At 52.3% G+C, this 14,697-nt stretch overlaps 1 protein-coding gene across 2 annotated transcripts in view; it reads right to left on the bottom strand.

Moving 5' to 3' along the window:
• GNA12 (G protein subunit alpha 12) overlaps nt 1-14,697 on the bottom strand; it is a 78,855-nt gene that overhangs the window by 24,780 nt on the left and 39,378 nt on the right. The window contains exon 2 of one of the 2 annotated variants that reach the window (XM_055410411.2): nt 10,222-10,437. The exons of the other annotated variant lie outside the window; for it this stretch is intronic. Within the exon in view, the coding sequence (XP_055266386.1) occupies nt 10,222-10,437 (216 nt within the window). The remainder of the gene's footprint in view (nt 1-10,221; nt 10,438-14,697) is intronic. 2 annotated transcript variants of the gene reach the window in all.

A 14,697-nucleotide genomic window follows, 5' to 3' on the forward strand; every position in this document is an offset into this window, starting at 1 on the left:
AACCTGTGTCCCACAGGAAAAAAGCAGCAAAGGATGGGCAGCAACTCACCAGTGAACAGACACACATGGCTAATAAACACTGGCTTCCCTGGGGCTCAGAGGGCAAAGAATCCGCCTGCAGTGCAGGAGACCTGGGTTTGATCCCTGGGTGGGGAAGGTCCCTTGGAGAAGGGAATGGCAGCCCACTCCAGCATGCTCACCTGGGAAATCCCATGGATGGAGAAGCCTGGCGGCTACAGTCCTTGGGGTTGCGACTAAATTGGACACGACTGACTAAACACATGAAAAGAACTAGTAACCATGGGAATTCTCACTTGTCAGGTTGGTCAAAATTGAAGACTAAAACACACATGCGGGCGTGGAAGAACATCTCACAGCACCGGAGAGGGTGCCGCTGGCCGGACGGGAAACCTGGAAGCTGTGCTGACTTCACTTTCACCAGTCAGACCCTAACCAACCAGCAGCCGCAGCCTGAGAACTCAGCCTGTCCCCCCGGCCCCTGCCCCTGCACAGGACTGGGCGGACCCACCCGGGGAGGACATGGAGCCCCCCGAGGTGCTGTAACTATGCCCTGCTCAGCTCCCTCAGGCCTGGCATTCCTCAAGGTAAGGCCCGAGGTGGTGAAGGGTAACTGGTCTTCACAGAAAGACTGGGTCACGCGGTCCAACACCTGTGTCCTGGCAGAGAGCTCGGACCTCGAGAAGGTGCCTGACGTGTCCTGACGTGCGGGGCTGCGCGTGCTCTGTGCTCGGAGGGCTGGTCCAGCCTGGGAGCTGCTCTCAGCGAGAGAAGCGCTCTCCACCGGAGTCCTGAATGCAAAAGAGGAAACGCAGCGCTAGGCTCGTGAGGCCCACCGTCACCGTCAGGCCTGAGGCGCGGAGGGCCCTTGTGAGCTGGGTGGACAGTGGGGCCAGGCGACCTGCACATTCCCCTCCAGCTCTGCGGTGCTCAGACCCGACACCCCTCGTCACCCCCACACCGGTCACCGGGATTACCGCAGAGGCCTCTGTCGGGCCTCCCTGTCGCATCACCCACACAGGGACCCGACGAAAATGGAACCAAGCCGCCTCACTCCTCTGCACCAGGTCCTTCCAGCGGCCCCTCGCGAGGCCTCCATAAGCCCCTCTGCTCTGCAGACGCCCCCCACCCCATCCGTGCACCGTGGGACACACGGCGGCTCCCACCCCAGGGCCTTTGCACTTGCTCCTCTTCTGGGCTAGAACACTCCCCTCACCCCAGGGTGTGCTTTCCTGGCTTCTTCAGCGGGTTCTCAAATGCCCCTTGGGGCACTCCATCAGTTCGGACCATGAGCCGAAGCACAGAGGCTTAAACAACATGGCTGTGGGCCCCTGGCCGCGCAGTATATGTTGCATCCTCTTGTGGTTCATGCTGGCCATCCGGGTTCTCGACGCTGACGGCTTGTGGGAAGGAGAAAGGCCGGGGCGGACTGCACGGTCATTCAGAGGGCCAGTCTCAGACCTTGTTCCCATGGCGACATCCAACCAGGACAAGCAGAACTTGCAGCCTGGCCATGGCTGCACGTTCAGCTCGGCCAGCACGACGGAAGGGAAAGCTAAAGGTGGGGAGGACCGCGAGCCCCCATGGAAACGCCCCGCGACCCCTGCTTCTCCCTTGAGGCCCCTCCACATTCTCCACCTAGTTCCCTGCTTTATTCTCCCCTAATACGCGCGACACAAAAGCTCCTGCGTGCGCGCACACACTAACACACGAGCTGGTGCACACATGCACACTCGTCTGTTACCAACATATTCACTGTCTGTCTCCCCTCGTCAGAAAGTCAGCTCCACACGGTCTGAGACCTTCCTGTTTGTGCGCTGTGCTTTCCCAGGATTTATGAGTGCCTGACACGTGGTGGCTGCTCCACAAAAATGTGCTGAATGAATGAATTCCACGAAACTAAAATAGATGCACAAGACTGGAGGCACAGTTGCGAGGTACGGCCCACGTGTCACACCGTGAGAACAGCACCCCCGACTCGGCCTTCCCTGGGGTCCACACTATGCACCACCCCCCACCGCCAGCATCGCAGAGGGAGAAGGTCCCCAAAGGGCTCCGCCAGCTGAGAACCACGCTCGGCCGCCTCCCCAAGGGGTGGCCTGAGAGTGAGGGGGACGGGCCGGACGGTGACTGCGTCAAGTCTCCCGAAGGAGAGGGTGGGCTCCCCTTCCGCCCCCTCATCCCGCTCCTGCCTGGCGGCCACATCTGAACACAAAAACCAAGCAGCAGGACAGGGCAGAGGTCTGAACAGACACCCGCCCTGCCAGCCCTTCCTTCAGGTGACAGACAAAAGCGAGTGTCCCTGCTGTTCTGGCTTCCAGGGAACAGTGCAGACATCCAGGAGTCTTGCCCCTGCCACGAACAGCAGGGGCCAGCACCGTTCGGAAGTGGGAAAGATTCTTTGAGACATTCTGGACGGTACCACGGGCAACTCCAGGGAAAAGGCATGGCACCCCCACGGCACTTTCTGGGGGTTCTCGTCTTCCTCTGATATAAACCTTAGACTACAGTATTAAAAAAACACCAAGCAGGTAGGGTATCTTGACAGCGGAGAAAAGAGGAAGAGGCAAAGGTGGGCCCTGGGGACAGCTGAGTCTGGCAGAGAGACCCCTGGACTCCACCCCTTCAGAGGAGCCAGGAAACAGCCCTGCACAGCCTGTGGGCATCGTTTTCCACTCAAACAAGCTGTGACTTCAGGACTTCTTTCTTTTTTGTCTTTGTTGAATTGATTACAACATTGCTTCTGTTCTCTGTTTCGTTTTCTTGGCCCGAAGCATGTGGGATCTCGGCTCCCAGACCAGGATTGAACCCGTACCACCCAGCCCCCACTGGAAGGCTATGTCTTAAGCACTGGACCCCCAGTTCCCAGGACTTACTCCCAATCAACCAGCGACCACGACACTGTTCCTCCAGGGGCTGAAAATAACCGCCAAACCGTGAGAGTGGATTTCTCTCCTAGAAGGACAAGGAACTGTCCTTTGGCGCAGAAACGCTCCAAACTGCCCGTTCACTCTATGTCACTTTTTTCACGTGGCCTCAAAGTCACAGACAGTTATCACGGCTACAAATCAAATCACCTCCGCTTCCATTTACTCTCGTCCTCTAGGGCCTCAAAAGCTTGCTTCCTAAGAAAGCTCAGGGGGAGAATTCTGAAACCCAGTTAACACCACACCAGCAAGAGCATACTGAGGGTGGCACGTTCACAGCATCATCTTTCCGGATTTGAAACAGCTCAGCTGGAACTCAGCTTTGTTCGCAGTGATGCTTCCTGAGGCCCACTTGACTTTGGACTCCAGGATGTCTGGCTTTAGGTGAGTGATCACATGATCATGGTTATCTGGGTCACTAAGATCTTTTTTGTACAGTTCTTCCGTGTATTCTTGCCACCTCTTCTTAATGTCTTCTGCTTCTGTTAGGTCCACACCATTTCTGTCCATTATTGTGCTCATCGCACGAAATGTTCCCTTGGTATCTCTAGTTTTCTTGAGGAGACCTCTAGTCTTTGCCTTCCTCTATCTCTTTGCACTGATCACTGAGGAGGCTCTCTCGTCTCCTGTTACTCTTGGGAGTCTGCATTCAGACGGGTCTGTCTTTCCTTTCCTCCCCTCTCTTTAGACTCTCTTCTTTTCTCAGCTATCTGTAAGGCCTCCTCACAAAGACAACCATTCACCTTTCCGCACTTCTTTTTCTTGAGGATGGTCTTGATTCTGACCTCCTGTACAATGTTATGAACCTCTGTCTAGCAGTTCTTCAGGCCCTTTATGAGATTTAATCCCTTGAATTTATTTGCCACTTCCACTGTATAATCGTAATTGGTGGCTCAGAGGTTAAAGCGTCTGCCTCCAATGTGGTAGACCCGGGTTCGATCCCTGGGTTGGGAAAATCCCCTGGAGAAGGAAATGGTAACCCACTCCAGTATTCTTGCCTGGAGAATCCCATGGACGGAGAAGCCTGGTAGGCTACAGTCCACAGGGTCACAAAGAGTCGGACACGACTGAGCGACTTCACTTCACTTTCACTGTATAATTGTAAGGGATTTGATTTAGGTCATACCTGAATGGTTTAGTGGTTTTCCCTACTTTCTTCAGTTTAAGTCTGAAGTTGGCAATAAGGAGTTCATGATCTGAGCCACAGTCAGCTCCCAGTCTTATTTTTGCTGACTGTATAGAGCTTCTCCATCTTTGACTGCAAAGAATATAATCAATCTGATTTCAGTATTGACCATCTGGTGATGTCCATGTGTAGAGGACTGAACCATTGGATCAAAGAAAAAGTAAGAGAGTTCCAGAAAAACACCTACTTCTGCTTCATTGACTACACCAAGGCCTTTGACTGTGTGGATCACAACAAACTGCGGAAAATTCTTAAAGAGATGGGAATACCAGACCACCTTTCCTACCTCCTGAGAATCTGTATGCAGGTCAAGAAGTAAAAGAACTAGAAATGGAACTACAGACTGGCTCCAAATCGGGAAAGGAGTCCATCAAGGCTGTATATTGTCACCCACAGACTGGTTCCAAATCGGGAAAGGAGTCCATCAAGGCTGTATATTGTCACCCTGCTTATTTAACTTATATGCAGAGTACATCATGCAAAATGCTAGGCTGGATGAAGCACAAGCTAGAATCAAGACTGCTGAGAAAAATATCAATAACCTTAAGTATGCAGATGACACCACTCTTATGGCAGAAAGCAAAGAGGAACTGAGGAGCCTCCTGATGAAGGTGAAAGAAGAGAATGAAAAAGCTGGCTTAAAACTCAACATTCAGAAAACCAAGATCACGGCATCCAGTCCCATCACCCCATGGGAAATAGATGGGAAACAATGGAAACAGTGAGACTTTATTTCCTTGGGCTCCAAAATCACTGCAGATGGTGACTGCAGCCATGAAATTCAAAGACGCTTGGATCCTTGGAAGAAAAGCTATGACCAAACTAGACAGCATATTAAAAAGCAAAGACATTACCTTGCCCACAAAGGTCCGTCTAGTCAAGGCTATGGTTTTTCCAGTGGTCATGTATGGATGTGAGAGTTGGAGCACAAAGAAAGCTGAGCGCCAAAGAACTGATGCTTTTGAACTGTGGTGCTGGAGAAGACTCCTGAGTCCCTTGGACTGCAAGGAGATCCAACCAGTCCATTCTAAAGGAAATCAGTCCTGAATATTCATCGGAAGGACTGATGCTGAAGCTGAAACTCCAATACTTGGGCCACCTGATGCAAAAAACCGAGTCATTTGAAAAGACCCTGGTGCTGGGAAAGAATCAAGGTGGGAGAAGGGGATGACAGAGGATGAGATGGTTGGAGGGCATCTCCGACATGATGGACATGAGTTTGAGCAAGCTCCGGGAGTTGGTGATGGATGGGGAAGCCTGGCATGCTGCAGTCCATGGGGTCGCAAAGAGCTACACACGACTGAGCGCCTGAACTGGGCAAAAGCACAGGCAACTTTCCAAGGGAACAGTAACCTGTGGGGTCAAGCCCTTCTGCAAAGTGCCCGATTTGTTCTTTTCTTCTCTAAAAAGATGTAACCAGCACACAGCACAAGCTGATGTCTGTCTCAGGGACGAAAGGGGAGTTCTGGGCACTCCTTCATCCCACAGCCTCACTGGAGCAGCGCTCCAAGCCTGAGAACTTTAAACCGTGTTTCTCTGGCCCATACAGGGTATATCCCTCGGGTGAGGGGTGGGCGAGGACCACGGGGACTGTGTGAGCTGATGCGGTGACCCTGGGAAATTGAAGCCCCAGATGTCACAAAGCCTGAGGACAACGCGTGTGGACCTCGTGTCGGGAGGCGCCAGGCGATGCAATCCTCCTCACACGCAGCATGCTCCTCGCTCAGCCACAGGGTCATCTTCCTCTGAACACCGCACGCCCGTCCGCTTCTGAGACAGCAGCACCCACACACACGCGGAGGTGCACACCGCTGCTCTCCTCTCGCTCTTCAACGCAGCCCCGGAGCCGGCCTGTTCTAGCAATCCAGCGCTCTCTGAGAAAGGTACAAAGACTCAATTCTTCTAAACACGACAGAAAAAAGAAAAGTCTCTGTAATTAGCAGAATCACTTGACTTTCAGAAATAAAGAAACAGACTTCCCTCCTCTGAACTGAATCTCCAATTCCATCTTCCAAAGCCGAGGAGATGAAGACATTTTCAAGGAAGCACCGTGCCCTGCCACTGTGAAACAGGAACTGGAGGAAGGAAAAAGTGACTCATAATACAAGAGTGTGAAGCAAAAAGCATCGGAGAGAAGGGCCCATGGGCCCCGCGTGTGCTGGACCCCGAACACCTGAGCGAGTAAACGTCAGGCTCAGAGTCAGTCAGGAGGATTTAGGTGAGGACTCCGGCAGAGGCACCAAAGTGCCCCGCAGCTGCCCAGTCCTTTAAGAAAAGATGACCCGAGCCCATCGGAACAGCAAGTTGCTAAATGCAGCTCAAGGGCTGTGATCCTGGGAGTCCCGCTCGCCGCCCCCTGCCCCACAGCAGAGCGCGAGGGCTGGACGCTCATCCAGGCCTCGGGTGCCCCAAGGGGTATCTCCCTGCACAGCATCCCCGGCTCCGGGAAGGCAGTAGGCACTGCTGCAGCCTTGTGCAGGGGAAAGCCAGGCCAGAACTGACCCAGCACCGAGGAGGGGGCAAACCCGAGAAGCAGTGCCAGCCACACACAGAGCTCCCACTCATCCTCCACCCCCCGAACTTCGTTCTGAGCTAACCTAGCTCCTTTACCAGGTACGGCAGCTGGAGGTGGGACCAGTGACCTGCACACGGAGCCTGCCAAGCGGGGCGGAGCCTCTCTGGCCCCCTCCGCCCAGCCGCGCAGGCCCACACTCCTGCAGAGACCCCCCCCACGCCTTACAGGGCCCGGCTCATCCCGCCTCGCCCTGGGACAGTCTGCCCCAGACACCTGCCGCCCCTCCCGTCAGGCGGGCTCACTCACCGTGTCCCGCTATGCACCGTGTGGCTGGGCGCCCCTCAGTCACACTGCTCAGCACGTTCTATGGCGATTATCTGCTTGGGGATCTGTCTTACCAGCTTTTTGAGGAAGCCGAACTGGACCTCAGCAGAGTGCCCGGCTCACAGGCGAGGCTCAGTAAAAGAGCACCCACCACAGTGCCCAGCGAGGAGGACGGGCGAGGCTCTGACAAGCCAGCCCACTGCACGCACGTCCTAGATGCGACGCTCATTAAACGCCGCTTGTAAATACTCAGCTCTGCAGTTTCTATTTCCTCCTGGGGTAAATTCTCAACTGATAACAGCAATTTCCACCCATGCTCTGAAGAGACTATTCTTTCCCAGACCATTTCAGTTTGTGGGTTTATGTGGGTGGGGGAGAGCCTCAGGGCTTCCCAGGGGGCACAGTGACCAAGAGCCCACCTGCCAATGCAGGAGACACAAGAGATGCAGGTTTGGCCTCTGGGTCGGGAGGAGCCCCCGGGGAAGGAAGCGGCAACTCACTCCAGTACTCTTGCCTGGAGAGTCCCACGGACAGAGGAGCCTGGCGGGCTGCAGAGTCGGACACGACTGAGCGCATGCGCGGCGGGGACCTAAGCCCGTCTCACAGTTAGAGTCTGCGCGTTCTCCACTGCGCCTGACAGTCACGCCGCTAGGATATTAACAAGAGATGCAGGTTTGGCCTCTGGGTCGGGAGGAGCCCCCGGGGAAGGAAGCGGCAACTCACTCCAGTACTCTTGCCTGGAGAATCCCAGGGACAGAGGAGCCTGGCGGGCTGCAGAGTCGGACACGACTGAGCGCACACACGTGGTGGGGACCTAAGCCCGTCTCACAGTTAGAGTCTGCGCGTTCTCCACTGCGCCTGACAGTCACGCCGCTAGGATATCAACAAGAGATGCAGGTTTGGCCTCTGGGTCGGGAGGAGCCCCCGGGGAAGGAAGCGGCAACTCACTCCAGTACTCTTGCCTGGAGAGTCCCACGGACAGAGGAGCCTGGCGGGCTGCAGAGTCGGACACGACTGAGCGCACGCGCGGCGGGGACCTAAGCCCGTCTCACAGTTAGAGTCTGTGCGTTCTCCACTGCGCCTGACAGTCACGCCGCTAGGATATCAACAGTTCTTTTCTGTATCTCCTCGTTCATTTGACTGTTTCACTTTAAATCTTTAAACTTGAGAGTGAGTGTGAAAATGAAAGTTATAAAAATGTCATCCCTCAGATCCACCGATGGACATTAAAATCCGTGGGTGAAAGCTTGAAGGGAAGCAGGGTATCTGCAGAGTCGCAAAGCACCTCCCCCCAATATTTATTCATAACAGAGGACAGCAGTGACATCATAGTGGAGACACGTGGCAAACAGCACGTTAACTGAGTAATCAAGGCCCCCGCCACCAGGAACCGGACACAGCGCCAGCTCATACCTCCGACAGGATGCACAGCATCACTTCAGTGGTTTTCTTGCCAAAAAAGAAGAGGTTTTCTTGCTCATCCTAATGATGAGAAAACACCAGGCAGACCCAAAGATGGACGTTCTACAAAATGACTGACTAATGCTCTTTCAAAGTGTCAAGGTCATGAAGACCCAGGAGAGATCGAGGGGCTGTCCCTGATGGAGACCCAGGAGACGCGAGGGCTAAGTGCAGGGTGGGCTCCGGAGCCCGATCCTGGCTCGTGAGGAGGACATTCGAGGAAAAGCAGCTGAATCTGAATGAGTTCTCCAGTTTAATTCAGAGCAGTGTGCCACCACCAATTTCCTGGCTGTGCCAAGATGACTGTGTAAGATGAGAGGGTGGGGGGTCAGATGAAAAGTAGGCGGAAGCCGGACTGAAGGGATTATCCGGCAGACTGCGCAGAGCACCTCAGATACAGGAGGAAAAGGCACAGGACTCACAGTAAAAAACTAGCAAGAGACATAGATGGCATTTCCCAGAAGAGGAAACACATACAGCCAATAACTCAGGGGGATTTCAATCAAGCCCTAAGGAGGCGCTGTGGGAATGCGGTGTATCTCAGCTCCCTCAGTAAGGGGGCTTCTTACGCACCTCTGATGTCGGACAGCACCTAAGGGAGAGTGACAGGGGCTTCCGCTGCTGACACAGGCACAGCCGGTGCCGCTGCTCCGGAAGACGACCGGACACACTCTGTCTGTCTGTCTGCAGGCGCAGACGCCCTACAACCGGCCAGTTCCCCTCCTCGGTGTATGTCCTGGAGACCCCTGGACACGGGTGCCTGGGGACGCACGGGAGAGGTCGAGGGGCATTTGTTTCTAATAGCAAAACACGGGAAACGACCCCAAAGTACACCCACGAAGGAACAGGTGCATCCAGTCAGTACACCCACATGGTGGAAGAGCAGACGGCCGTGAAGGAGCAAGAACCACAGCTATGCACGCCGCCTAAATACACGTCACAACACTGCAGGAGTCAGAAAAATGCATACAGCAAGAAACCTCTTATGTCAAGTGTGGAATAGGGAAAACTCAAGACTCTGTTTTTAAAAGATAAATACCTATTATGGCAACACCAGAGAGATAGGCAAGGCACCCGTGATGCGAAACTCGGGATCCCGGTTCTCAGGGGGCAGAGGGGTGTGGAGGGCAGTAAGACTTCTGGATACCCCAGGGAGGGGGTGTTCACAGCAGCCGGGCGCTTGTATTCCAGTTACAGGAGAAACCTCAGATCCGCCTCTGTATACAGTTAACGTTGAAGGATACTTAGGAAAAAACGGGAATGCAAACAGGCTTAACACCCCAAACTTTCTGTTTACAGACTCATATCCTAGATGGAGCTAAGTGACGAAGATGATTAGGCTTTCTGAAACTTTCAGGCTTGAAAATGAAAGGGAAGAACCTAGGGGAACAGCTTGGAAGGGCTCGTGTGTGCTTCCCAGGCACACATCTGAGGCCATTCATGGTCTGCTGGGCAGGACCCATACATCACAGCTGGGACGTTCTCTTAAGGATGCATTGATTTTCTATGAAGAATGATACTTAGAAAATTTGAGCTCCTCGAGTTATGCCAACACTTGGTATTTTAAGAATCCTTCATATTCCTTGACCGGAAACATTTATCTAGCCTGAATGAATTAATATTGTTCCTTCTCGAACCATTTACATGGCTTAATTAACATTGGGTATTTCTGATCTTCAATATCAGGATTTAGAGCAAATTATGGTTTGCCTGTTTACAAACTTTCAGAGTTTGTAAAGGGGAATCCCACAAGGTCTAAGCCCGTGGTGCCCAAGCGAAGGCTCACTCACCAGCTGGAACTCGCTCCTGCGGCTGAAAGCCTCCCTGATGCCGGAGTCCCCCCAGAGTGCGCTCAGGGCGGGCACGTACAGCTGGAAGGTGGCGGGGTCCACGGGCAGCCCTGCTTTGTTCTCGAAAGCCATGAGGAACATCCCGTGCTTCTCATTTTCAGAGTACTGCCAGGGGATACCAAGCTTGTCTCGTGCATCGACCAGAACCCTCGAGCCCTGGGAAAGAAAAGAAAAAAGACCTTCAGAGTACTGCCAAGGAACACGGAGCTTGGCTCGTGCATCGACCAGAACCCTCGAGCCCTGGGAAAGAAAAGAAAAAAGACAGAGGGTTTCACGGTGCTGAGAAGGCCAAGACGCAGCAGAGAACGTGGCGTGGGCACGGACGGTCATAAAAGCAGGTGGCTCAGGAGCTGTCAAGCCTGCAGCCAGAGTCTGCTCTGGGTTTGTGCTATCCCGGGGCGCTGCGCTCCCGGGGACGTGACTGTCAAGGCGGAGGCTCGCACAGACCACATCGCAGGTCTGCCCTGAGCCATCACTCATTTGAAAAGGTCCTGAGAGGCAGGCGACAGGTTGGGGAAAGAGCTGCCACAAACACTCCAAGTGACATGTGAAAACAGCATAAGCCGCGGCGCTGGAAGAGCCCGTGTTTGAGGACAACTCCAGCTGCAGCCCCGCTGCCCCGTCACCGCCGGGCCCTGGCAGCCCCGCCACCGCAGAGGACACCCCGCCCGCCCAGAGGAGTAAACACACAGGGGTCAGAGCGGGGAGACGCAGTGGGGAGCTGGGCGGAGCGGGTCACGTTTCAGACGTGCCTGGGAGGATGGGGAACCGGTCTCATTGTTGTGCTGATTTCCTCCTGGTTAAAAATAAAGTTGGGATTTCCCGCCTTTTCCTCGCCTCACTGACAGAGGCAGAAGGGTGCAGAAACGGCCTGAACTAAAAAAGGATGAGGGAAGGCGGCCAAACTGTGGAAATACTGCTGCGGGGACAACGCCTCCCTGGGCAGGAAGCAGGCCCGGTCCATCACCCTTGGCTCCGTGCTTGAGCATGATCAGCGCGGTGCCTACGGAAGCTTCTGGGCTCTGCTGGGGACCTGCTGAATGCTCCCTGCAGCACCAGCACTGGGAGAGCCCGGGCTGCAGCAAGGCCACCCCCACCCCGCCATCTGGAAAGGCCTTGGCTGGCTCAGAGCGGTCTGGGGGACCCAGCACACGACAGCAGTACCCTGTCCCCCAGCACAGAGGACACCAGGACATCACTGCCTAGCTGGCACTTACTTTTCTGAGAAAAAGAACAGCTTTATTGGAGCACAGGTCATGTAACATACAATTCCCCCATTGACTGTGTAGAGCTCAGTGGTGACTTTCAGTTGGCAGTTATTCTAAAAACCTGGGGCAAAGGAGACAACCAGTTCTGCCTCCTGCAGATCTCTGCTGGAGCATCTACCGAAAGGCAACCAAAGGTGAGGTGAAAGGTGAAGGGGAATGGTGACCCAGAGCGTAGCTGCAGCCTCCCCTCCAGACCCGGTGCCCACACTGCCGGGTTAGAAATGCCCCTGTGAGCTCCTGCCTCGGGGTCCATGCCCAGTCCCTCTGACCCACAGACGCGTTTAATGCTTATTCGGGGCAGAGCACTGAGATACACACTGCAGGAAAACAAAAGCTGATGAAGCAGGGACTGAGCTCCTGAAGCTCAGAACCTGGCCCGGGAGACATAGACGTGGATTTAACGATTAACATCCATTAATAAGAAAAATAGGGCTCCTCTGCTGGCTCAGATGGTAGAGAATCTGCCTGCAATGCAGGAGACCTGGGTTTGATCCCTGGGTCACGGAGACATCCCCTGCAGAAGGGAATAGCAATCCACTCCTGTATTATTTCCTGGAGAATGCCATAGACAGAGGAACCTGGCGGGCTACAGTCCACGGGGTTGCAAAGAGTTGGACATAACTGAGCAATTACCAATAATAAAAACTGTCAGAAAACTATGAATAGAGAATTAACTTGATAAGGAACACTGACAAAAATCTCTGCAGCAAACACCAAAAATCAGTGGGAGAAGACTGAGTGCTTCAGGTAAGACTGGGAAGACCAGAACATTCCCTCTCATCACTGCTATTCAACATGGCTCCACGGTGAGGTGAGGGAAAGAAATATAAGGCACATGGATCAGAGAGAAAAAAATAAAAGTAAGTCTATTTGCAGATGAAACAATGGTCTATGTACAAAATCCCAAGGAATCTATCAAAGAAAACCTCCTAGAATTCAAGTGAATTCAGCAAGGTAGCTGGGTATGAAAACTGACAAAAGTAAAATGTCTTTCTGTATACTAGAGATTTACATGTGGAAATTGAAATTTAAAACTGTAAAATCTTAGACGTGCCGTGGCGTGCAGGACCTCAGCTCTGTGACCAGGGGCCAAACCTGCGCCCCCTGCAGTGGAAGCATGGAGTCTCAGCCCCTGGACTGGCAGGGAGATCCCAGAAGCTGAGATTTAAAATGCAATACCATTAACAATCACAAGCGCAAAAATGAAACACTTAGGTATAAATCCAACAAAACATACATAGGACTTGTACGCTGCAAACTATAAAATGTTGATGAAAGAAATCAAAGATCCAATAAATGGTGGGGCATACCATGTTCATGGATTGGAAGCATCAATATAATAATGGCATGCTCTCTAAACTGATATACAGGTTGAACAATTTCTATAAAATACCATCAAGATCTTTTATGGATACAGATAGAACTATTATGAAATTTATATGGAAAGGCACTCAGTCAGTTCAGTTCAGTTCAGTCGCTCAGTCGTGTCCGACTCTCCGCGACCCCATGAATCACAGCACGCCAGGCCTCCCTGTCCATCACCAACTCCCGGAGTACACTCAAACTCATGTCCACAGAGTCGGTGATGCCATCCAGCCATCTCATTCTCCGTCGTCCCCTTCTCCTCCCGCCCCCAACCTTTCCCAGCATCAGAGTCTTTTCCAGTGAGTCAACTCGTCTCATGAGGTGGCCAAAGTATTGGAGTTTCAGCTTTAGCATCAGTCCCTCCAATGAACATCCAGGATTGATCTCCTTTAGAATGGACTGGTTGGATCTCCTTGCAGTATAAGGGACTCTCAAGAGTCTTCTCCAACACCACAGTTCAAAAGCATCGATTCTTCGGCGATCAGCCTTCTTCACAGTCCAACTCTCACAACCATACATGACCACGGGAAAAACCATTGCCTTGACTAGACGGACCTTGGTTGGCAAAGTAATGTCTCTGCTTTTTAATATACTATCAAGGTTGGTCATAACTTTCCTTCCAAGGAGCAAGCGTCTTTTAATTTCATGGCTGCAATCAGCATCTGCAGTGATTTTGGAGCCCAAAAAAACAAAGTCTGACACTGTTTCCACTGTTTTTCCATCTATTTCCCATGAAGTGATGGGACCAGATGCCATGATCTTTGTTTTCTGAATGTTGAGCTTCAAACCAACCTTTTCACTCTCCTCTTTCACTTTCATCAAGAGGCTTTTGAGTTCCTCTTCACTTTCTGCCATAAGGGTAGTGTCATCTGCATATCTGAGGTTATTGATATTTCTCCCAGCAGTCTTGACTCCAGCTTGTGCTTCTTCCAGCCCAGCGTTCCTCATGATGTACTCTGCATATAAGTTAAATAAGCAAGGTGACAATATACAACCTTGACGTACACCTTTTCCTATTTGGAACCAGTCTGTTGTTCCATGTCCAGTTCTAACTGTTGCTTCCTGACCTGCATACAGGTTTCTCAAGAGGCAGGTCAGGTGGTCTGGTATTCCCATCTCTTTCAGAATGTTCCACAGTTTATTGTGATCCACACAGTCAAAGGCTTTGGCATAGTCAATGAAGCAGAAATAGATGTTTTTCTGAAACTCTCTTGCTTTCTCCATGATCCAGCGGATGTTGGCAATTTGATCTCTGGTGCCTCTGCCTTTTCTAAAACCTGCTTGAACATCTGGGAGTTCACGGTTTACATATTGCTGAAGCCTGGCTTGGAGAATTTTGAGCATGACTTTGCTAGCGTGTGAGATGAGGGCAATTGTCCGGTAGTTTGAGCATTCTTTGGCATTGCCTTTCTTTGGGATTGGAATGAAGACTGACCTCTTCCAGTCCTGTGGCCACTGCTGAGTTTTCCAAATCTGCTGGCATATTGAGTGCAGCACTTTCACAGCATCATCTTTCAAGACTTGTAATAGCTCAACTGGAATTCCATCACCTCCACTAGCTTTGTTAGTAGTGATGCTTTCTAAGGCCCACTTGACTTCACATTCCAAGATGTCTGGCTCTAGGTCAGTGATCACGTTATCGTGACTATCTTGGTCGGGAAGATCTTTTTTGTACAGTTCTTCTGTGTATTCTTGCCACCTCTTCTTAATATCTTCTGCTTCTGTTAGGTCCATACCATTTCTGTCCTTTATCGAGCCCATCTTTGCATGAAATGTTCCCTTG

The sequence above is a fragment of the Moschus berezovskii genome, chromosome 27, assembly GCF_049115385.1.
Source record: "Moschus berezovskii isolate FMDL1 chromosome 27, NW_MosBer_1.0, whole genome shotgun sequence".
Lineage (NCBI taxonomy): Eukaryota > Metazoa > Chordata > Mammalia > Artiodactyla > Moschidae > Moschus > Moschus berezovskii.